The following is a 25127-nucleotide window of genomic DNA, read 5'->3' as shown; positions in this document are numbered from 1 at the left end:
TGTTTTTTTCCGTGAGAAACTGAAACGTTCATGTTGTTTTTGTTTCCTGCTCAGGGCGAGGCCGGCGCTCCTGGAGCTCCTGGACCGAAGGTGAGCCTCACATCCTTCAGAACATCTTCTTCTTAACCCACTCTTCACGGTTTGTTTTCAGGGCGACAGAGGAGAGGCGGGAGCTGCAGGTCCACAGGTGAGTCAGATGCCCTCCCACCTCGGGCTGGGTGCTCCTCATGTTCTGCTCATTTTTATTACAAATATTATCCCGATTTCATCATTTTTGCCCCTATTTTTCCCACGTTGTTGCCCAGTGTTCACTACATTGTCCCCTAACACTAAAAACATGTACAATAGATTTCCCTCTGGGGCCAGGGCTCCCCTAAAAAGGAGATTCTTAATCTCAGTGGAGCAATCCTGGTTAAATAAAGGTCAATACAAAATGAATCGTTTCCCCATTTTTTTTCTTATTTTCGTCCCTATTTTTTGTTATTACTAATATTGTCCCTATACCGTCATTTCCCCTGTTTGTTTTTTTTTGCCCCATTTATTTAACAAAAATGTTCCTTATTTTTGCTACTTTTTTAATTTCTGATATTTTCACCAATTTATCCCACATTTTTCCAATTTTTGTCCATATTTTTCCCCATTTAAAAAACCCCCCACAATTAATAGTAATAATAATAATAATAATAATGAATAATAATTAATAATAATAATAATAATAATATTAATTAATAATAATAATAATAATATAATAATAATGAATAATAGTAATAATAATAATAATAATAATAATAATAATTTATAGTAATAGTAATAATAATATAATAATAATAATAATAAATAATAATAATAATAATAATAATAATAATTAATAATAATAATAATAATATTAATTAATAATAATAAAAATAGTAATATTAATAATAATAATAACTAGAAATGCAATGGCTGCGCCATTGCGATTGACTGCGGAATTGCGGGAAGCAAATGCAGCAATTGCATAAACTGTTCAAATTGCACAAATTGCTTAATTTGCATAAACTGTATAAACTGCATAAACTGGTAAAATGCATGAATGAGTTAATTTGCATAAATTATGTAAATTGCATAAACTCTTTAAAATTAATAAATCCTAAATGGCATAAACTCTTAAGTTGCATAAACGCTTTAAAATGCATTAACTGGTTATATTCCATAAACTGGTCAAACTGTTGAAAGTGCTTGATTGGCAGAAGCACAAATGGCTGAAAGTCCTGGAGTTTCCCCATTGGCTGGATTCCCCCATACACACCAATGCAAACATTTCAAACTCTCGTATAATAAAACTGGAAACCTGCAGAAGGACAATTTTTTCTCAAAACCCACAAGTTGCATAAGCTGAACATGCACAAAGTGCAGAAATTGCATAAAATGCAGAAAAAAGTGCAGAAAAGCATGGATTTGCGGCAGCCCCATTATAAGTCAATGGGAAAAATCTCCAACATTTTGGCCGATTGTGGAAAAACCGTAAGTTGCAGAAGTCCCAAAAGTAATAGCACCTTCTCCTCAACATGCGGAACGTTTTGATGCATAACTTGCATAAATTGCACAAAGCATGAAGGTGCTGAAAGCTGGAGAAAATCGGGAAAAAGATGGAAGAGGAATAATAATAAAGAACATGAAAACCAATAATTGACTGCGGAAGAATTCCACAGTCAATCAATAATATAATCATTAATAATAGTAATAATACATGCTTTACATGGCATTATTCATTCACTTCATACTTGGTGGTGGTAAGCGGCTATTGAAGCCACAGCTGCCCTGGGGTAGATTGACAGAAGCGAGGCCACCAGTCTGCGCCTTCGGCCCCTCCGCCCAGGCCCGTCCTGAGCCTCTCAGGTCTGACGCGATCGGGCCACAGTTGTTTCTCACTTTCCAGATTTTTTTCCCTAATTTTTGCTCATATTTAATACTGATATTATCCTTATTTCCCCCCAATTTATTATTGCTAATTTTCTCCCATTTTTTTTTACACATTTTTCCTTTGTTTTGCCACAGTCTCTCCCAGATATTCCTCATTTTCCACACATTTGTTGACATTGGAGATGAACCTGTAACTGTGAACTCGGTTTCTGGTTTCCTGGTTCTCGGTATCAAAGGAAACTGATAAAGAAGTGGTAGTTTCATGATCAGTCTGGTGTAACAGTGCGGTCTCCTGTCGCCCCCTGCTGGACGCGCTCAGTATCACGACACTCATGAGGTTTGTTTGTGTTTCTCAGGGCGTGAAAGGCGACGCAGGGACAAAGGTACGAACTCAGATCCACTGAACTCCTCACGGTCCTGCTGAAAACTCTGCTTTACAACACACAGGGTTTTCTCATGGATGTAGTTTAACCCCTTAACTCCCGCCTGAACCGAGCACAGTTTCTCCAGTTTGGCTTTACCCCAATCCAAAAGCTTCTGGAAAAAAGGTGTGAAAATAGCAACAAAACTGAGACGAAAACAATGATGGAAATGTGACAAAAAAGTGAGAAAACATTGACAAAAAAGTGACGAAAAATTGATGAAAAAGTGGCAAAAATGTCACAAGAAATGGACAAAAAATTGACGAAAAAACAACAAAAATGTGGCAAAAAAATTACAAAAATATGACAAAAATTTGATAAAAATTGGAAAAAAAATTGATAATTTTTTTAAAGAAAATGTGACAAAAAATGACAAAAATATGATAAACAAAATTGAAGAAAAAATTACAAAATGTGAAAAAAATGATTAAAAAAATGACAAAAATGTGACAAAAAAATGAAAAAAATGGACAAAAAATTTATTTTAAAAAATTGAAGAAAATGTGACAAAAAATGACAAAAATGCGACAAAAAATGACAAAAAATTATAAAAAAAATTTAAGAAAATTTGACAAAAAATTTAAGAAAATTTGACAAAAAATGACAAAAAATTGATTAAAAAAATTGAAGAAAATGTGACAAAAAAATGACAAATATATGACAAAAAATGTATAAAAATTTGACCAAAAATGACAAAAATTTGATGAACAAAATTGAAGAAAAAATTACAAAATGTGACAAAAAATGATTTAAAAAAATGACAAAAAAATGAAAAAAATGGACAAAAAATTTATTTAAAAAAATTGAAGAAAATGTGACAAAAAATGACAAAAATGCGACAAAAAATGACAAAAAAATCATTAAAAAAAATTGAAGAAAAAATGACAAAAAATGTATAAAAATTTGACAAAAAATTTAAGAAAATTTGACAAAAAATGACAAAAAATGGTCAAAAAAATGATACAAAAAAATTGAAGAAAATGTGACAAAAAATGACAAAAATTACAAAAAATTGATAAAAAAAATTGAAGAAAAAATGACAAAAATGTTAGGGTTAGGTTGAATGAGTTGAATACCCAACAAAAAAAATGATGGACTGTTGACGTGAGGAAAAAGATCCTCTCGGTTCAGGCGGGAGTGAAGAGGTTAATTCACTGATCCAGCTTTAACATTAGAGCCTGTGTTTATTAGTATTTTTGATCCGGCAGTGAATTCAATGTTGAACATTTGAATCTAGAATGAATCCACAGAACCTGCAGCTGAAACATGCTGGACACACTTTGCTGTAATTCCCATGTTTTATCTGTACCTTTCCTCCGAGTGGCAGGAGGCTAACCACTCTGCCACCAACACTCTTCTTCTTCTTCCTCTTCTTCTCTGTTTCTGACTCCTCCCTCCTCCGTCCCGTCTCCTGGCGCTGCGTTCAGGGAGAGCTCGGTTTTCCCGGCGCTCCAGGCCTGAAGGTAAAGTCTTTAACCCCGCCCCCCCCGTGTCCCGCACATTGTCTCAGGACTAACTGTGTCCCTCTCGGCAGGGCCAGGTGGGCGTGCCTGGCTCCCCGGGGATCCCTGGCAAGCGGGGATACAGGGTAAACGCCCGAGTGTCTGAGCGAGTCACATGACCGAGTCACATGACCGAGTCACATGACCGAGTCACATGACCGCGGCCTTTAGACTGAAGGCGAGGCGCTGCCGGGGAAACGCTGGGCCATTCCAGAAACACTAAATCAGCAGCTTTACCATTTTATCACAGTCAAGATCAATCAGAAAATTATTATTCCTTTATCACAGTCAAAAACATATTCCTACAAATTATTTCATTTAAGAATACAATTATTTAAGACGTCTCGCCACGGGCTCCTGCGGCGCCTCGGGCTCCTGCATGAACAGATCCTCAAATCCATAACACCGTCACTAACGCTGGTGATTTTTACGCGAGATAATCCACCCGATAAAAAGAACTTCATTAAAATGTATCTCTACTTGACATACATGACACATGTGAGTCTTTTATATGAAACTGTGTCATGTCTGATAAAATGAAAGAAAAGCATCACGAGACGACCAGATACAAATGATCCACAATTACTGGAAAATTCCTAAAACTGTGATCATGAAGATGTGAAGATGTTTCCTGGATGTGAGACGTCTCTGGTGAAGCTCAGTTTCCTTCAGGAGAGAAACTAAATATAAATAACTCTGTGTTCCTCACTCACTGTGAGGCCAGACCTCGACCTTCATCACTATGGAAACATGAGGCTGTGGGAGAAGCACCCAGGCCATCAGAGACGTCCAAGACAGAGACCCAGGCCACTCAGAGAAACTCAGATCAGGAACATCACACACGTGTGAAAAACAGGGTTAAAGGAATAGGCCACCGTTTTTACATACTGAGATATGCTCTTACCTCACTTTAGACGTGTTAATATATCCCCGTCTGGTCTTTGTCCGTGCGCTCACACATACGCAGCCTCTCCCACATGTCACATAGCTCCAAAAAAGCTCACGATAGAAGCTACCAAGCTCTTCCACGTGTTCCCTATTTAAATAAAGTTACGTGAAGTGTTTTCATGCAAAGTATATTTACACAGAAATGTAGCATGTCGATTTTATAAGCAAATAAAAAGGGGGACTATATTGTGAGGTTATTGTAAAGGTTATTGACGGAAGTGAGCGGGGAAGTCTTTAGGAGTTACTGCGCGGACGCTGTGCTCCTGTATCATTACGCCTCACAATATAGTCCCCCTTTTTATTTGCTTATAAAATCGACATGTTACATTTCTGTGTAAATATACTTCGCATGAAAACACTTCACGTAACTTTATTTAAATAGGGAACACGTGGAAGAGCTTGGTAGCTTCTATCGTGAGCTTTTTTGGAGCTATATGACATGTGGGAGAGGCTGCGTATGTGCTCCGTTTGCGTGACAGAGCGCACGGACAAAGACCAGACGGGGATATATTAACTCGGCTAAAGTTAGGTAAGAGCATATCTTAGTATGTAAAAACGGTGGCCTATTCCTTTAAACACCAAACTAGGGTCAAAGGAGTTTGATAGAAATGAGAGAGCGATGCTGTTTTAATGTTTGTGAGCTGAAAGGGACAGTTATCAGTGCAACACGGGATGTGCAATATCAGGACAGTCAGGGCATGTGCAATATCGGGCTTTGTGCAATTCAGTCGTTACTGTTTTCTATTTTGTCCTTTGTTGCTGTTCTCGTCTCTCTGCACAGTCTGTCTATAGTGTCTGTGTGTTTTACTAACTTGTGTAACACCAGCAGGCTATATATATATATATATATATATATATATATATATATATATATATATATATATATATATATGGTATATATATGTTTAATCTGACATATTTACATTTGTAAGATGTTGTTGTCCATAGACATATTATCAATACACCGTGAGTCCTCCCTCCCCCCCGTTTACCATCATGACCTCGCTCATGGTGGATTTACAGACTCCTCCTCCCCAGCTCTGACGAAGCATGTTCCTAAAAAGGGCATAAGGGCGGGGTCTTCACTGTAGACTCCGCCCTCGTGTGACGTGTAGCTCGCGCAGCTCCAATGCTAACAGTCCGACCCTCATTAGTACCAGATTTATAAAAATGCTCTCATGAAAACCAGCCTGGTTTCTGTTTTTGTGCCGAACCCATCGTGATCTCAGGAGGAAGATCAGCCGTAGAAAGTTCATAAAAATGAGAAACCAAGATTATAAATAGTTGTTTTTAACGTGTCTAAAGTGCAGTGCATCCCAATGTGCCGATGTGCCTTGGGTTCGTCCTGAGCAGCTGTGACTCTGAAATCCAAGCTTGATCCTGTGATGGTTTGAACCTCTGCCCCCGTTTGTGCTTCTTCAAACAATTCTCAGAGTTTGTATTCGTGTTGTTTTAATCTGTTTTAAACCATTTCATTGACCTTTTCAGGGAGAAAAAGGCGACTCGGGAGCAGCGTCCGCCAAAGGAGAACCAGGAGCTCCAGGGCCAAAGGTCAGGAAACACTGGACGATTCAGATGATCAAAAACAAACACGGGAAACACGACATTTACAGAAACTTTAGAGCGGAGTTACAGATAAATCACAAACTACGAGGGACACTCGGACTGAATGATTCATGAAGCTCTGAATCTGTGATGGATTAAACATCGAGATTCACAGATTCAGTTTTTCAAAATAAGATAATTGAACTCAAACTCAAACACTGTGTGTGCAGGACAGTTACAGCAAATAGAGGCGTCTTATATACAATGACCATCAAAAACTTGAAGGGTGCAAAAAGTGTTAAAAATAATAATACATATACATATATATTAGAGGTGGGCCGTTATCGGCGTTAACGTGCTGCGTTAACGCGAGACTCTTATCGGGCGATAAAAAAAATATCGCCGTTAATCTATTCTCAAAGCTGGGTTGGGAGCTGGGTCTATTCTCTGCTATGACGACTTTCACCGTGATATTTTATGGTCAGCACACATTACACAAATTTTATGTCCAATTCTGGACGCACAGGAGAAACGTGAGTGAATATGGCGTCTCCAAAGCGAAGACACACAGAAGCAGCGGCCAATGACAGAGTGAAAAACACCGCAGCGCCTCCCTCTTTCAAAACAGCGACATAAACAACTCATTTCACGAAACAGCGCAACTTTATCACCAAAAGTTCACCAGAGCCTTTTCCAGCTACAGTTTAACCGCAGCACTTACGGAGTTTGGAGACGAACTTTCCTGCTCCTTTTCTCCGAGTCCGTTAGCTTCTCTTTCTCCGCTCCGCCCGTTTCCTTTTCTGATCAAATCCAAACAAATACGTCCGGCATCTTCATGTTGTCGACGTTTATCTCCATTTTGACAGAACTATGGCCAGGTTGAAGCTCGTAGTAGCAGCAGCTGCATGAACTGTGTTGTTGTGAGAGTGATCACGTGACACTGTTGACCAATCAGGAGACGCGCACATGTTTCCCACGCTCACAAACAGAGGCCTATATGTTCTGATCTGGTAAAATGGCCCACATTACCCGTAAATAAATACTTGGGGACTCCTGCCACAGCTGTCCCATGTTCTTTAGCAGGTCATAGTTGCAGAAGAGGAGATTTAGTTTGTCACAAAGCTACTGACTGTAAACAGTTCATCAGGACCTCTAATGTCGGCCTACAGTTCAAGATTAATGTTTAACTGAATAAACAGTTAGTAAACACAAGTGCATCTTCTTGAACATGAATTATTTTCATCACCAATTATCATAGTAGAACGTTCTCAAGCAGTTTGTGATGCATTTTGGAAACAGGAGATGAGCCCCTGGTCTAATGCACCGCCTGACCTGAGAAACTCGTTCTCAAAGACTTACTTTTAGTCATTATTTGGGCAGCAACATATTCTGAATGGCTTCAGCAGAATTCAAGCGAGACATTTTAATCTAGATTAATTTCAAAATTAATCTAGATTAATCTAGATTAAAAAAATTAATCTATGCCCACCTCTAATATATTGCTTAATTAAATAAATAAAATAAAATAAATAAATATAATAAATTAAATTAAATAAATATGATAAATTTTAATATAAATAAATATAATAGATAAAGTAAATTAATAAATAAAATTAAGCAGTTAAATGAATTAATTAAACAGTTAAATAAAAAATAAAAAAACATAAAAAAAAATAATAATAATAATAATAATAATAATTATAAAAATAATAAATTCAATTACTTAATTAAACATAAATAAACATAAATCAATATAAATCAATCAATCAAAGTAAGCGTTTTGAACCGTTCCCTGTGTGTTTCAGGGAGAGGCTGGAGCCCAGGGTCCCGCGGGTCCCACAGTAAGACTCTTTACATGTTTAACCCTCTCCCATGTGTTTAGCACACGCTTAACTGTCTCTGTCTGTCAGGGCCCCCCAGGTCCCAGCGGAGAGCCCGGCCGAGCCGAGATCCAGAACGAAAACGTTTGTTTATTATTTCATATTATCACTGAAACACATAAGCGTCACTTTGACACGTGTCGTCTCCACAGGACATCAGGAACATCCCTCTGACCGGCCCCCCAGGTCTGCCCGGCCCTCCAGGGACCCCCGGCCTCCCCGGACTCAAGGTGAGGAGGAGAGGTGAGGCGTCTGGGGAGAAGGAGGTGCTCATGACTGTGTTTCTCTTCAGGGGGAGGTGGGTCTGCCCGGACCTCCAGGCATCGACGGAGAAAAGGTTTGTGTAAACGTTTGACTTCAGACGAGACCTCTGTGACGTTGGCCCCATCGAACGCAGATTTATAAAGACACTCGTTTGTTCCGTGTTTGTGCTGGTTTTGTGTTTTAATGATGAGGATTAAGAAAGTAAAGACGAACCTTTGAAACACAAACGATTGTGTCTGTTTTGGAGCCGACCCAGAGAAGAATCATTCATATTGACACAGTTTGAGTTTAATTGTGGGCCAACTTCACAGAGGTCTAAACATGTCCTGGTTTAGCCCCGGTCTCAGTCCTGGTCTGACCCTTGCAGGGACCCCGAGGTAAACCCGGAGAGCCTGGTCCGGCGGGTCCAGCTGGTCCTGAAGGTCCCAGAGGAGAAGGAGGTCTGACGGGTCACCCAGGACCTCGAGGAGACAAGGGAGACACGGGCCCCGCTGGAGCTCCCGTGAGTCTGCCCTGGGTCATACATCACACCCCAATACATAACACCCCAATACATCACACCCCAGTACATGACACCCCAATACATTACACCCCAATACATAACACCCCAATACATCACACCCCAATACAAAACACCCCAATACATCACACCCCAATACATAACACCCCAATACATCACACTCCAATACATCACACCCCAATACATCACACCCCAATACATAACACCCCGATACATCACACTCCAATACATAACACCCCAATACATAACACCCCAATACATCACACCCCAATACATCACACCCCAATACATCACACCCCAATACATAACACCCCAATACATCACACCCCAATACATAACACCCCAATACATAACATCCCAATACATCACACCCCAATACATTACACCCCAATACATAACACCTCAATACATCACACCCCAATACATCACACCCCAATACATGACACCCCAATACATCACACCCAATACATAACACCCCAATACATAACACCCCAATACATCACACCCCAATACATAACACCCCAATACATCACACCCCAATACATTACACCCCAATACATCACACCCAAATACATAACACCCCAATACATCACACCCCAATACATAACACCCCAATACATAACACCCCAATACATGACACCCCAATACATCACACCCCAATACATGACACCCCAATACATCACACCCCAATACATCACACCCCAATACATTACACCCCAATACATATCACCCCAATACATGACACCCCAATACATGACACCCCAATACATCACACCCCAATACATTACACCCCAATACATAACACCCCCAATACATCACACCCCAATACATAACACCCCAATACATCACAGCCCAGTACATCACACCCCAATACATATCACCCCAATACATGACACCCCAATACATAACACCCCAATACATCACACCCCAATACATCACACCCCAATACATCACACCCCAATACATCACACTCCAATACATAACACCCCAATACATCACACTCCAATACATCACACCCCAATACATCACACCCCAATACATTACAACCCAATACATCACACCCCAATACATTACAACCCAATACATCACACCCCAATACATCACACCCCAATACAACACACCCCTGTACATAACACCCAATACATCACACCCCAATACATCACACCCCAATACATTACAACCCAATACATGACACCCCAATACATAACACCCCAATACATCACACCCCAATACATCACACCCCAATACATCACACCCCAATACATCACACCCCTGTACATAACACCCCAATACATCACACCCCAATACATAACACCCCAATACATGACACCCCAATACATCACACCCCAATACATAACACCCCAATACATCACACCCCAATACATTACAACCCAATACATCACACCCCAATACATTACAACCCTGTACATAACACCCCAATACATCACACTCCAATACATCACACCCCAATACATCACACCCCAATACATTACAACCCAATACATCACACCCCAATACATCACACCCCAATACATCACACCCCAATACAACACACCCCTGTACATAACACCCAATACATCACACCCCAATACATAACACCCCAATACATCACACCCCAATACATAACACCCCAATACATCACACCCCAATACATTACAACCCAATACATCACACCCCAATACATCACACCCCAATACAACACACCCCTGTACATAACACCCCAATACATAACACCCCAATACATTACAACCCAATACATCACACCCCAATACATGACACCCCAATACATAACACCCCAATACATCACACCCCTGTACATAACACCCAATACATCACACCCCAATACATAACACCCCAATACATCACACCCCAATACATTACAACCCAATACATCACACCCCAATACATGACACCCCAATACATCACACCCCAATACAACACACCCCTGTACATAACACCCAATACATCACACCCCAATACATAACACCCTAATACATCACACCCCAATACATAACACCCCAATACATCACACCCCAATACATCACACCCTAATACATCACACCCCAATACATAACACCCCAATACATCACACCCCAATACATCACACCCTAATACATCACACCCCAATACATAACACCCCAATACATCACACCCCAATACAACACACCCCTGTACATAACACCCAATACATCACACCCCAATACATCACACCCCAATACATCACACCCCAATACATTACAACCCAATACATCACACCCCAATACATGACACCCCAATACATCACACCCCAATACAACACACCCCTGTACATAACACCCAATACATCACACCCCAATACATAACACCCTAATACATCACACCCCAATACATAACACCCCAATACATCACACCCCAATACATCACACCCTAATACATCACACCCCAATACATAACACCCCAATACATAACACCCCAATACATAACACCCCAATACATCACACCCCAATACATCACACCCCAGTACATCACACCCTAATACATCACACCCCAATACATAACACCCCAATACATAACACCCCAATACATAACACCCCAATACATAACACCCCAATACATCACACCCCAATACATAACACCCCAATACATAACACCCCAATACATAACACCCCAATACATCACACCCCAGTACATCACACCCCAATACATAACACCCCAATACATAACACCCCAATACATCACACCCCAATACATCACACCCCAATACATAACACCCCAATACATCACACCCCAATACATCACACCCCAATACATAACACCCCAATACATCACACCCCAATACATCACACCCCAATACATCACACCCCAATACATAACACCCCAATACATAACACCCCAATACATCACACCCCAATACATAACACCCCAATACATCACACCCCAATACATAACACCCCAATACATCACACCCCAATACATAACAAATGGAAAAGGATTATAGTCATTCTTTATGAGGTGACACAAAACTATCACTGGAGTAACATTCCTCATCATGTCCACCATCAGACCCTTTCATTTAATTCCATTTAATACAATTTGACTGTATGTGGAAAAAAAAACAAGTTACTATCACAAGTTGAACCCTTTGATTTTGCCATTAATGCTGTTTTTTATAACTAGACATTAAAGTATATGTTCTGTGAAAAGGCCCAGTTTATGCAAAACATGTACAGTATTTTTTTGTGAAGCAGCATACACAGTTTAAAAAAAAAAGTTTTTTAAAGTTTTTTATAGCCTACTGATTTACTTATTTATTTTCATTTTTTTTTAATTGATAACAATAAACAGAAAAAACAGTCACAATGAAGGAGTAAAACAGCGGCAAAACAAATAAATAGTTAAATCGATAGTGTAAAACAGAAATAAATAAATAAATAAAATAAAATAATAATAAGATAATACAATTCTTAATTTATGTCAGCAGTGTGAATTTTGCAACCTCTTGTATAAGCAGATATTACACACATATAAGTTTCTACACATATATATACACATTCCCACTATTTTTTGTTTTATACAACACGGGTACGTTATATCTGCACATAGATTGTTATTATTTTGTCAAGGTTTAAGTTTGAAACTCCAGTTGATTACATGATTTTTACTTTATTTTTATTTCTTTATTTTATATATTAATTTAGCTTAAACTACATCAATTACCTGTATTATATTATATAGTATGAGTAAGTCTAAGTCTCAAGCATAATTATTTTTCTTATTTTTTTTATACTTGCCAAAATGAACACTGCTGAGCATCATCAGTTTTTACTTTTAATGCAGTGCTTGTAATGTGTTTAGTTTTTTTAGTGACCACTTTTACCTGTGCCCTGAGATTTTGTTGTATCTTACAATGACACTAAACTAAACTAAACTAAACTAAAGTAAACTAAACTAAAGTAAACAATAGGTTTGTCACAGGTTTGACCCAGAGACACTGATGGTCAAATGCAGGACAACACGTGACCCGACTAACATCACTGTGAGGGTGTCATGTGACCTGCGCCTGGTTTGACTAACTCGGACTAAGTTTAACACGGTTTGGAGCTGTCCCTAACCCAGAGTCTGTGGCTCTGACTGGACTCAGCGTGGCCCGGCCCTAACCGGACCTATCCGGCCCTAACCCGGTGCTAACCCGGTCCTAACTCGGTCCTAACCCGGTGCTAACTCGATCCTAACTCGGTCCTAACTCAGTGCTAACCCGGTCCTAACTCGGTCCTAACTCGGTCCTAACTCGGTGCTAACTCGGTGCTAACTCGGTCCTAACTCGGTGCTAACTCGGTCCTAACCCGGTTCTAACTCGGTGCTAACTCGGTGCTAACTCGGTCCTAACTCGGTGCTAACTCGGTCCTAACTCGGTGCTAACTTGGTGCTAACTCGGTCCTACCTCGGTCCTAACCCGGTTCTAACTCGGTCCTAACTCGGTGCTAACTCGGTGCTAACTCGGTGCTAACTCGGTCCTAACTCGGTTCTAACTCGGTCCTACCTCGGTCCTAACCCGGTTCTAACTCGGTGCTAACTTGGTGCTAACTCGGTCCTAACCCGGTTCTAACTCGGTGCTAACTTGGTGCTAACTCGGTCTTAACTCGGTTCTAACTCGGTCCTACCTCGGTCCTAACCCGGTTCTAACTCGGTGCTAACTCGGTGCTAACTCGGTCCTAACTCGGTGCTAACTCGGTCCTAACCCGGTTCTAACTCGGTCCTAACTCGGTCCTACCTCGGTCCTAACTCGGTAGTAACTCGGTCCAACTCGGTCCTAACTCGGTGCTAACTCGGTCCTAACCCGGTCCTAACCCGGTCCTAACCCGGTCCAAACCCGGTCCTGACCCTGTGTGGCCCTAACCTCAGCTGTTACAGAGAAGACTGATCCCTGTCGGTGTGTTTTAGGGTTTAGACGGCCCCACAGGAGAGAAGGGGGCCCCCGGCGCTCAGGGGCCCGTAGGATTACCCGGGCCCATGGTAGGCACACACACACCCCTGTTCAGACCCGGCTCGGGCCTCACTCAGGGCTGGACTCTCCATCATGTCTCTAACGTCAGTGAGAGCTGGAAAATGAACCTGTTTGTGTTTCAGGGGCCCAAAGGCGACGCCGGCGAGGGCCGCTCGGACGTGGTGAGACCCTGCCCTCTTTGTCCCATGAGAGTGAGGGGAGTCAGGAGAGAGAGGGGAGTCAGGAGAGAGAGGAGAGTCAGGAGTCAGGAGAGAGAGGAGAGTCAGGAGAGAGAGGGGAGTCAGGAGTCAGGAGAGAGAGGGGAGTCAGGAGTCAGGAGAGAGAGGGGAGTCAGGAGAGGGAGGGGAGTCAGGAGAGAGAGGAGAGTCAGGAGTCAGGAGAGAGAGGAGAGTCAGGAGAGAGAGGGGAGTCAGGAGTCAGGAGAGAGAGGGGAGTCAGGAGTCAGGAGAGAGAGGGGAGTCAGGAGTCAGGAGAGAGAGGGGAGTCAGGAGTCAGGAGAGAGAGGAGAGTCAGGAGTCAGGAGAGAGAGGAGAGAGAGGAGAGAGAGGGGAGTCAGGAGAGAGAGGGGAGTCAGGAGTCAGGAGAGAGAGGAGAGTCAGGAGAGAGAGGGGAGTCAGGAGTCAGGAGAGAGAGGAGAGTCAGGAGTCAGGAGAGAGAGGAGAGTCAGGAGAGAGAGGGGAGTCAGGAGAGAGAGGGGAGTCAGGAGAGTCAGGAGAGAGAGGGGAGTCAGGAGAGAGAGGGGAGTCAGGAGAGAGAGGGGAGTCAGGAGAGTCAGGAGAGAGAGGGGAGTCAGGAGAGAGAGGGGAGTCAGGGGAGAGAGGAGAGTCAGGAGAGAGAGGGGAGTCAGGAGAGAGAGGAGAGTCAGGAGAGAGAGGGGAGTCAGGAGAGAGAGGGGAGTCAGGAGAGAGAGGAGAGTCAGGAGAGAGAGGGGAGTCAGGAGGGAGAGGGGAGTCAGGAGAGAGAAGAGTCGGGAGAGAGAGGGGAGTCAGGAGAGAGAGGAGAGTCAGGGGAGAGAAGAGTCAGGAGAGAGAGGGGAGTCAGGGGAGAGAGGGGAGTCAGGGGAGAGAGGGGAGTCAGGAGAGAGAGGGGAGTCAGGAGAGAGAAGAGTCGGGAGAGAGAGGGGAGTCAGGAGAGAGAGGAGAGTCAGTTGAGTGAGGAGAGAGAGGAGAGTCAGGAGAGTCAGGAGAGAGAGGGGAGAGAGGAGAGAGAGGGGAGTCAGGAGAGTGAGGGGAGTCAGGAGAGAGAGGGGAGTCAGGAGAGTGAGGAGAGATGGGAGAGAGAGGGGAGTCAGTTGAGTGAGGAGAGAGAGGAGAGAGAGGGGAGTCAGGAGAGTGAGGGGAGTCAGGAGAGAGAGGGGAGTCAGGAGAGTCAGGAGAGAGAGGGGAGTCAGTTGAGTGAGGAGAGAGAGGAGAGAGAGGGGGGGTCAGGAGAGTCAGGAGAGTGAGGGGAGTCAGGAGAGAGAGGGGAGTCAGGAGAGTGAAGAGAGATGGGAGAGTGAGGAGACTCTGCCCCAAAGCCAGAATGTTGTTTTCGTCTCCGATCCCTGCAGGACGCTGAGCGCAGTTTTCTGTTATTGTGATTCTAAAGTTCTGGTCAAAGCTCTGATCTGTCTGTGTTTGTGTGTCTCAGGTATATGGCCCCCCGGGGCCCCCAGGACCCCCCGGCCCTGTGGGACCTGCTGTAAGTCTCTGCATTAACACAGGAATCACACTGATCTGCCGTCTGTAATAAACCATGTCTTTGTCTCCAGGGCTTATCAGGACCTTCAGGACCCAAGGTGAGGAGGGTCATGAGGGCAGATGTTTGCAGATGTGTGGGGATGTTCTGGAGATGACTGGAGGGTGGAGATGTTTGCAGATGTGTGGGGATGTTCTGGAGATGACTGGAGGGTGGAGATGTTTGCAGATGTGTGGGGATGTTCTGGAGATGACTGGAGGGTGGAGATGTTTGCAGATGTGTGGGGATGTTCTGGAGATGACTGGAGGGTGGAGATGTTTGCAGATGTGTGGGGATGTTCTGGAGATGACTGGAGGGTGGAGATGTTTGGGATGTATGTTTGTGTGGCGTGAGTGTCCAGAGTCAGAGATGGACAGGACATGTTTGGAGATGTTTTATGGTGATCCTGGGGTGGTTTCAGTTTGCAGATGTTTTGTGGTTCTTTACTGCATGTTCTTGTGGTTTGTGTTTCAGGGCGAGCCGGGCATGGGGGTGCGAGGAGAGAAGGGCGCCACGGGACAGAAGGGAGACAAGGGCGACAGAGGACACCTGGGCCTGCCTGTGAGTGACGCTGAAACATCACATGAACATCTCCACCGTCACATCTCCACAGCCCCACATGACCATCAGAGGGGGGGGGGGGGGGGGGGGGGGGGGGGCAGAGAGGGGAGTCAGGAGAGTCAGGAGAGAGAGGGGCGTCAGGAGAGGGAGGGGAGGGAGGGGAGTCAGGAGAGTCAGGAGAGAGAGGAGAGTCAGGAGAGTCAGGAGAGAGAGGGGAGTCAGGAGAGTCAGGAGAGAGAGGAGAGTCAGGAGAGAGAGGGGAGTCAGGAGAGAGAGGAGAGTGAGGAGAGAGAGGGGAGTGAGGAGAGAGAGGGGAGTCAGGAGAGTGAGGGGAGTCAGGGGAGAGACGGGAGTCAGGAGAGAGAGGGGAGTGAGGAGAGGGAGGGGAGTCAGGAGAGAGAGGGGAGTCAGGAGAGAGAGGGGAGTCAGGAGAGAGAGGGGAGTCAGGGGAGAGAGGGGAGTCAGGAGAGTGAGGGGAGTAAGGAGAGAGAGGAGAGTGAGGGGAGAGAGGGGAGTCAGGAGAGAGAGGGGAGTCAGGAGAGAGAGGGGAGTCAGGAGAGAGAGGGGAGTCAGGAGAGAGAGGGGAGTCAGGAGAGTCCGGAGAGAGAGGAGAGTCCGGAGAGAGAGGAGAGTCAGGAGAGAGGGGAGAGTCAGGAGAGAGAGGAGAGTCAGGAGAGAGAGGAGAGTCAGGAGAGTCCGGAGAGAGAGGAGAGTCCGGAGAGAGAGGAGAGTCAGAAGAGTCCGGAGAGAGAGGAGAGTCAGGAGAGAGAGGAGAGTCCGGAGAGAGAGGAGAGTCAGAAGAGTCCGGAGAGAGAGGAGAGTCCGGAGAGAGAGGAGAGTCAGGAGAGAGGGGAGAGTCAGGAGAGAGAGGAGAGTCAGGAGAGAGAGGAGAGTCAGGAGAGTCCGGAGAGAGAGGAGAGTCCGGAGAGAGAGGAGAGTCCGGAGAGAGAGGAGAGTCAGGAGAGAGGGGAGAGTCAGGAGAGAGAGGAGAGTCAGGAGAGAGAGGAGAGTCAGGAGAGTCCGGAGAGAGAGGGGAGTCAGGAGAGAGAGGGGAGTCAGGAGAGAGAGGGGAGTCAGGAGAGAGAGGGGAGTCAGGAGAGAGAGGAGAGTCAGGAGAGAGAGGGGAGTCAGGAGAGAGAGGAGAGTCAGGAGAGAGAGGGGAGTCAGGAGAGAGAGGAGAGTCAGGAGAGAGAGGGGAGTCAGGAGAGAGAGGGGAGTCAGGAGAGAGAGGGGAGTCAGGAGAGAGAGGAGAGTCAGGAGAGAGAGGGGAGTCAGGAGAGAGAGGAGAGTCAGGAGAGAGAGGGGAGTCAGGAGAGAGAGGGGAGTCAGGAGAGAGAGGGGAGTCAGGGGAGAGAGGGGAGTCAGGAGAGAGAGGGGTGTCAGGAGAGAGAGGGGAGTCAGGAGAGAGAGGGGAGTCAGGAGAGAGAGGGGAGTCAGGAGAGAGAGGGGAGTCAGGGGAGAGAGGGGAGTCAGGAGAGAGAGGGGAGTCAGGAGAGAGAGGGGAGTCAGGAGAGAGAGGGGAGTCAGGGGAGAGAGGGGAGTCAGGAGAGAGAGGAGAGTCAGGAGAGAGAGGAGAGTCCGGAGAGAGAGGGGAGTCAGGAGAGAGAGGGGAGTCAGGGGAGAGAGGGGAGTCAGGAGTCAGGAGAGAGAGGGGAGTAAGGAGAGAGAGGGGAGAGAGGGGAGTCAGGAGAGAGAGGAGAGTCAGGAGAGAGAGAGGAGTCAGGGGAGAGAGGGGAGTCAGGAGAGAGAGGGGAGTCAGGAGAGTCCGGAGAGAGAGGGGAGTCAGGAGAGGGAGGGGAGTCAGGAGAGAGAGGAGAGTCAGGAGAGAGAGGAGAGTCAGGAGAGAGAAGGGAGTCAGGAGAGAGAGGAGAGTCAGGAGAGAGAGGGGAGTCAGGAGAGAGAGGGGAGTCAGGAGAGAGAGGAGAGTCCGGAGAGAGAGGGGAGTCAGGAGAGAGAGGAGAGTCAGGAGAGAGAGGGGAGTCAGGAGAGGGAGGGGAGTCAGGAGAGGGAGGGGAGTCAGGAGAGAGAGGGGAGTCAGGAGAGAGAGGGGAGTCAGGAGAGAGAGGGGAGTCAGGAGAGAGAGGGGAGTCAGGAGAGGGAGAGGAGTCAGGAGAGGGAGGGGAGTCAGGAGAGAGAGGGGAGTCAGGAGAGAGAGGAGAGTCAGGAGAGAGAGGGGAGTCAGGAGAGAGAGGAGAGTCCGGAGAGAGAGGAGAGTCAGGAGAGTCCGGAGAGAGAGGGGAGTCAGGAGAGAGAGGGGAGTCAGGAGAGAGAGGGGAGTCAGGAGAAGGAGGGGAGTCCAGAGAGAGAGGAGAGGGAGGGGAGTCAGGAGAGAGAGGGGAGTCCGGAGAGAGAGGGGAGTCAGGAGAGTCAGGAGAGAGAGGGGAGAGAGAGGAGTCAGGAGAGAGAGGGGAGTCAGGAGAGAGAGGGGAGTCAGGAGAGGGAGGGGAGTCAGGAGAGAGAGGGGAGTCAGGAGAGAGAGGGGAGTCAGGAGAGGGAGGGGAGTCAGGAGAGGGAGGGGAGTCAGGAGAGTCAGGAGAGAGAGGGGAGTCAGGAGAGAGAGGGGAGTCAGGAGAGAGAGGGGAGGCAGGAGAGAGAGGGGAGTCAGGAGAGGGAGGGGAGTCAGGAGAGAGAGGGGAGTCAGGAGAGAGAGGGGAGTCAGGAGAGGGAGGGGAGTCAGGAGAGAGAGGGGAGTCAGGAGAGAGAGGGGAGTCAGGAGAGGGAGGGGAGTCAGGAGAGGGAGGGGAGTCAGGAGAGTCAGGAGAGAGAGGGGAGTCAGGAGAGAGAGGGGAGTCAGGAGAGAGAGGGGAGGCAGGAGAGAGAGGGGAGTCAGGAGAGAGAGGGGAGTCAGGAGAGAGAGGGGAGTCAGGAGAGTCAGGAGAGAGAGGGGAGTCAGGAGAGAGAGGGGAGTCAGGAGAGAGAGGGGAGTCAGGAGAGAGAGGGGAGTCAGGAGAGAGAGGGGAGGCAGGAGAGAGAGGGGAGTCAGGAGAGAGAGGGGAGTCAGGAGAGAGAGGGGAGTCAGGAGAGAGAGGGGAGTCAGGAGAGAGAGGAGAGTCCGGAGAGAGAGGGGAGTCAGGAGAGAGAGGAGAGTCAGGAGAGAGAGGGGAGTCAGGAGAGGGAGGGGAGTCAGGAGAGGGAGGGGAGTCAGGAGAGAGAGGGGAGTCAGGAGAGAGAGGGGAGTCAGGAGAGAGAGGGGAGTCAGGAGAGAGAGGGGAGTCAGGAGAGGGAGAGGAGTCAGGAGAGGGAGGGGAGTCAGGAGAGAGAGGGGAGTCAGGAGAGAGAGGAGAGTCAGGAGAGAGAGGGGAGTCAGGAGAGAGAGGAGAGTCCGGAGAGAGAGGAGAGTCAGGAGAGTCCGGAGAGAGAGGGGAGTCAGGAGAGAGAGGGGAGTCAGGAGAGAGAGGGGAGTCAGGAGAAGGAGGGGAGTCCAGAGAGAGAGGAGAGGGAGGGGAGTCAGGAGAGAGAGGGGAGTCCGGAGAGAGAGGGGAGTCAGGAGAGTCAGGAGAGAGAGGGGAGAGAGAGGAGTCAGGAGAGAGAGGGGAGTCAGGAGAGGGAGGGGAGTCAGGAGAGAGAGGGGAGTCAGGAGAGAGAGGGGAGTCAGGAGAGGGAGGGGAGTCAGGAGAGAGAGGGGAGTCAGGAGAGAGAGGGGAGTCAGGAGAGGGAGGGGAGTCAGGAGAGGGAGGGGAGTCAGGAGAGAGAGGGGAGTCAGGAGAGAGAGGGGAGTCAGGAGAGAGAGGGGAGTCAGGAGAGAGAGGGGAGTCAGGAGAGAGAGGGGAGGCAGGAGAGAGAGGGGAGTCAGGAGAGAGAGGGGAGTCAGGAGAGAGAGGGGAGTCAGGAGAGTCAGGAGAGAGAGGGGAGTCAGGAGAGAGAGGGGAGTCAGGAGAGAGAGGGGAGTCAGGAGAGAGAGGGGAGTCAGGAGAAAGAGGGGCGGCAGGAGAGAGAGGGGAGTCAGGAGAGAGAGGGGAGTCAGGAGAGAGAGGGGAGTCAGGAGAGAGAGGGGAGTCAGGAGAGAGAGGAGAGTCCGGAGAGAGAGGGGAGTCAGGAGAGAGAGGGGAGAGGGGGGAGGGAGGGGAGTCAGGAAGAGAGATGAGTCGGGAGAGAGAGGGGAGTCAGGAGAGTCAGGAGAGAGAGGAGAGTCAGGAGAGAGAGGGGAGTCAGGAGAGAGAGGGGAGTCAGGGGAGTCAGGAGAGGGAGGGGAGTCAGGGGAGAGAGGGGAGTCAGGAGAGAGAGGGGAGTCAGGAGAGTCAGGAGAGACATGACCATCACATGACCGTCACACCACAACATCTCTAAACCTGCACCAAACCATCACACTTTCACATCACACTAAAAACCGTGTGAAGCACCTCCTGCTGTGATCCCATCGCCACAGGTCCCAGAGTTTGTTTGCTTCACTTAACAAAAAACAAACAATATTAACGTTCACACCTTCACTTTGCCAAACATCACGATCAACTCTCTGTGAAACTTTTGTACATCTGCAGGACAGAAATACTTTATGTAAATGTACAGAAATGCACTGCCTGACCAAAGGAAAGTGTCCTTCAGATGGAGGAAACTGATCTGATCAGGTCTCGGCTCAGAAACCAAATCAGCAACGAGCTGACGTGACGACAGCGGTGCCCAACTCACAAAATATCAACTGAATATTAACTCACGGAGGCAAAATCCTCGACCACTTCATCCATGATTAGTTTTGTCTAATGTTAATGCTAATGCTAATGCTAATGCTAATGCTAATGTTTATTCTAATGTTATTGTTATTGTTAATGCGAATGCTAATGTTAATGCAAATGCTAATTTTAATGTTTATGCTAGTGCTAATGCTAATGTTCATGCTAATGTTATTGTTAATGCGAATGCTAGTGCTAATGTTAATGTGAATGTGAATGCTAATGTTAATGCGAATGCTAATGCTAATGTTAATGTTTATGCTAGTGCTAATGCTAATGTTAATGCTAATGTTAATGTTTATGCTAGTGCTAATGCTAATGTTAATGCTAATGATAATGTTAATGCGAATGCTAATGTTAATGCTTACGTTAATGCTAATGCGAATGCTAATGTTAATGCTAATGCTAATGTTAGTGCTTATGTTAATGCTAGTGCTAACGTTAATGCTAATGTTAATGCTAATGCTAATGTTTATGCGAATGCTAATGTTAATGCTTATGTTAGTGCTAGTGCTAACGTTAATGCGAATGCTAATGTTAATGCTAATGCTAATGTTAGTGCGAATGCTAATGTTAATGCGAATGCTAATGTTAATGCTAATGTTAATGCTAATGCGAATGTTAATGCTAATGCGAATGTTAATGCTAATGTTAATGCGAATGCTAATGTTAATGCTAATGTTAATGCGAATGCTAATGTTAATGAAAATGTTAATGCGAATGCTAATGTTGATGCTAATGCTAATGTTAATGCGAATGTTAATGCTAATGTGAATGCTAATGTTAGTGCTAATGCTAATGCTAATGTTAATGCTAATGTTAATGCTAATGCTAATGTTAGCGCGAATGCTAATGTTAATGCAAATGCTAATGTTAATGCGAATGCGAATGTTAATGCTAATGCTAATGCTAATGTCAATGCGAATGTTAATGCTAATGCTAATGTTAATGCGAATGCTAATGTTAATGTTAATGCGAATGCTAATGTTAATGTTAATGTTAATGCTAATGTTAATGCAAATGCTAATGTTAATGCGAATGCGAATGCTAATGTTAATGCTAATGCTAATGTAACTAACAACACAGCGAGTGACATCACCTTGTCGGTCGTGATTGGTTTGGCCTTAGCCGCCAATCAGCAACTTGTTTACCGTGTATGGCCACACCCACCTTCTATCGCTCAGAAAGAAGTGGGTGTGGTTTATCAGGCTAGCGAATGAGCTGTAGTTAAAGCTAACAGTGAGCAGCAAGAGCCAGACTGGAATCGTTCAGGGAGAAGTGTTTTTGTCACGTTTGTAATTAAGATCTGCCCGAACCAAGTTTGGTTTTGTTCCGATCGGTGAAGATGGGAGCGATTCAAGATGGAGTAACCACATATCAAAGCGGGTGACTTTCTTTTTGGTCAGGCAGTGCCGTTTGTGAAGTTGTGCAGAAACAGTTTATAAAGTTGTGCATGTTTGAATCATTTCGAACCGTTGTCTCTGTGTCTGCAGCAGCACCGCCTCAAACTGTTTATCCCGAACGACGGCCGCTCTGATGAAAACACTCACCGTAAACCTTTTCATCGGAGTGGCTCATGTCAGATAAATCCGCAGTAACTCCTCCACGCTCTTAGGCCCACATTTGGCTTCTTCAACCCCTTAACTCCCACCTGAACCGAGCACATTTTCTCCAGTTTGGCTTTACCCCAATCCAAAAGCTTCTGGAAAAAAGCTGTGAAAATAGCAACAGAACTGAGACGAAAACAATGATGGAAATGTGACAAAAAAGTGACGAAAAAAAAGTGACGAAAGATTGATGAAAAAGTGGCAAAAATGTCACAAAAATGTCACAAGAAATTGACGGAAAAAATGACAAAAATGAGACAAAAAAATGACCAAAATGTAGGTCAAGGTCAAGTTTATTTCTATAGCACATATACAACAACCACGGCTGCCCAAAGTGCTTCACAACACAAACAGATGATAAAAACTACGAATACAAATACAAACAAGGCATAATAAACTTTACGTCAAAATCAAATTTAAACAAAAATACAATGGAGAAACGTAGAAAAATGTAGCAAAAAATGACAAAAAAATGACAAAAATGTGATAAAAATTTGACAAAAAAAATTCAAGAAATTCAAAAAAAATGTGATAAAAAAATTGAGGAAAAAATTACAAAAATGAGACAAAATGTGACAAAAAATCACAAAAATATGACAAAAAATGACCAAAATGTAGCAAAAAATGACAAAAAATTGATACAAAATTGCCGAAAAAATGACAAAAATATGACAAAAAAATGACCAAAATGTAGTAAAAAATTACAAAAAATGGATGAAAAAATGACAAAAAAGTAATAAAAAATGGACGAAAAATGACAAAAATATGATAAAAATTTGACAAAAAAAATTAAAAAATTGACAAAAAAATGACAAAAAATGTGATAAAAAATTTACGAAAAAATTACAAAAATATGACAAAAAAATTACAAAAATGGATGAAAAATTGACAAAAAAATGACAGAAATGTGACAAAATGTGACAGAAAAATTACAACAATATGATACAAATTTGACAAAAAAATTACAAAAAATTGACGAAAAAATTACAAAAAATTGACAAAATTTGACAAAAAAATTACAAAAAATTGACAAAAAAATTACAAAAAATGTGACAATAATGTGATTTTTAAAATTGACGAAAACATTACAAAAATGTGACAAAAAATGACAAAAAAGTTACAAAAATTAGTTGAATACCCAACAAAAAAATTATGGAAAAAAAATCTGATGACGTGCGGAAAAAGATCCCCTCGGTTCAGGCGGGAGTTAAGCGGTTAAAAACACACACATTTTATCATTTCTTTATTTCTGAATCAAAGTGTGAACAAACGGCGTCAGCTTTGTGTTTGGGAGGAGTTACAGCGTCGTTCACTGTGTCACTGTCCACGTTCATGTGTCCATTGTTCACTGTGTCACGGCTTCACTCACCCCTCACCTCTCCATGTTGTTCTAACGCTGTCCACCAGGGGGCGCACGGGTTAGACGGCCGCCCCGGTCCAGTGGTGAGTGTCCCCCCTCCCCTCGTCATGTGTATGCTCCACCCCCCCCCAAAGCCTGAAACGCATCCGCCCCGTCTGCTCCGGCTCTGATCCGGCTCTGCTCCGGCTCTGATCCGGCTCTGATCCGGCTCTGCTCCGGCTCTGATCCGGCTCTGATCCGGCTCTGCTCCGGCTCTGATCCGGCTCTGATCCGGCTCTGATCCGGCTCTGATCCGGCTCTGATCCGGCTCTGCTCCGGCTCTGATCCGGCTCTGATCCGGCTCTGATCCGGCTCTGATCCGGCTCTGATCCGGCTCTGATCCGGCTCTGATCCGGTTCAGCTCCGGCTCTGATCCGGCTCTGCTCCGGCTCTGATCCGGCTCTGATCCGGCTCTGATCGGGCTCTGATCCGGCTCTGATCCGGCTCTGATCCGGCTCTGATCCGGCTCTGATCCGGCTCTGCTCCGGCTCTGATCCGGCTCTGCTCCATCCGTGAGGGCAGATGTGTCACAGAAATGTGATCAATGCAAAGTTTTCGTCACTGGAAATATCTGCAATTTTGGCCTTTTATGCGTAAAATGTCTTATATTTATATGAATCCCTAAAATGACAGAAAACTTGCAACACATTTTTTCCTCATATTAATGTCAGTAATGTTCAGCGAAAGTTTAAAATGGATTTCTCTGAGACACGTCTGCCCACACGCTCCTGCCATGTGCCTGTCTGTGTCCTGGTGCCTCTGGGACTGAGGGCAGAGGAGAATCCAGAACAGGAGAAGGTCCATTTTAGGCCAAACCGGATCCAGTGGTTTTGCTTCTGATACCGACCATGGGGTTTGAGCATAGACTGTAGACTCTCCCTCCCCAGCTCTGATGAAGCATGTTCCTAAAAAGGGCATAAGGGCGGGATCTTCTCCGTAGACTCCGCCCTTGCGTGACGTGTAGCTCGCGCTGCTCCAATGCTAACAGTCCGACCCTCATTAAGTACGAGGTTTCTAAAATTCGAGCCTGGCTTCATAAACTGTGACTAACCCAGCGTTATCTCAGGAGGAAGATCGAGCCTAGTCTAGTGTTGAAAAAATAGAAACCAGGCGTTAAAGTTGTTTTTAAGGCGTCTAAACTCCAATGCTTTTCAATGGGAGACTAGCGGCGATATGGAGGTGCTACAGCAATGGCGGCCCCCAGTGTCGT

General features: G+C 45.3%; 1 protein-coding gene across 1 annotated transcript in view; it reads left to right on the top strand.

The window, feature by feature from the left end:
* The window catches only part of col13a1 (collagen, type XIII, alpha 1), a gene marked incomplete at both ends in the record, with an annotated part of 74246 nt that overhangs the window by 19975 nt on the left and 29144 nt on the right, over positions 1 to 25127 (top strand). The window contains 15 exons of the mRNA XM_079568346.1: positions 55 to 90; positions 152 to 187; positions 3752 to 3787; positions 6263 to 6325; positions 8125 to 8160; positions 8230 to 8283; positions 8352 to 8429; positions 8492 to 8536; positions 8831 to 8965; positions 13904 to 13975; positions 14090 to 14128; positions 15597 to 15647; positions 15718 to 15744; positions 16158 to 16244; positions 23926 to 23961. Coding sequence (XP_079424472.1) covers positions 55 to 90; positions 152 to 187; positions 3752 to 3787; positions 6263 to 6325; positions 8125 to 8160; positions 8230 to 8283; positions 8352 to 8429; positions 8492 to 8536; positions 8831 to 8965; positions 13904 to 13975; positions 14090 to 14128; positions 15597 to 15647; positions 15718 to 15744; positions 16158 to 16244; positions 23926 to 23961 — 831 coding nt within the window. The remainder of the gene's footprint in view (positions 1 to 54; positions 91 to 151; positions 188 to 3751; positions 3788 to 6262; positions 6326 to 8124; positions 8161 to 8229; positions 8284 to 8351; positions 8430 to 8491; positions 8537 to 8830; positions 8966 to 13903; positions 13976 to 14089; positions 14129 to 15596; positions 15648 to 15717; positions 15745 to 16157; positions 16245 to 23925; positions 23962 to 25127) is intronic.

Source organism: Gobius niger, assembly GCF_951799975.1.
Source record: "Gobius niger genome assembly, chromosome: 12".
In the NCBI taxonomy this organism is placed as follows: Eukaryota; Metazoa; Chordata; class Actinopteri; order Gobiiformes; family Gobiidae; genus Gobius; species Gobius niger.
This window is presented reverse-complemented; position numbering and strand designations above follow the sequence as displayed.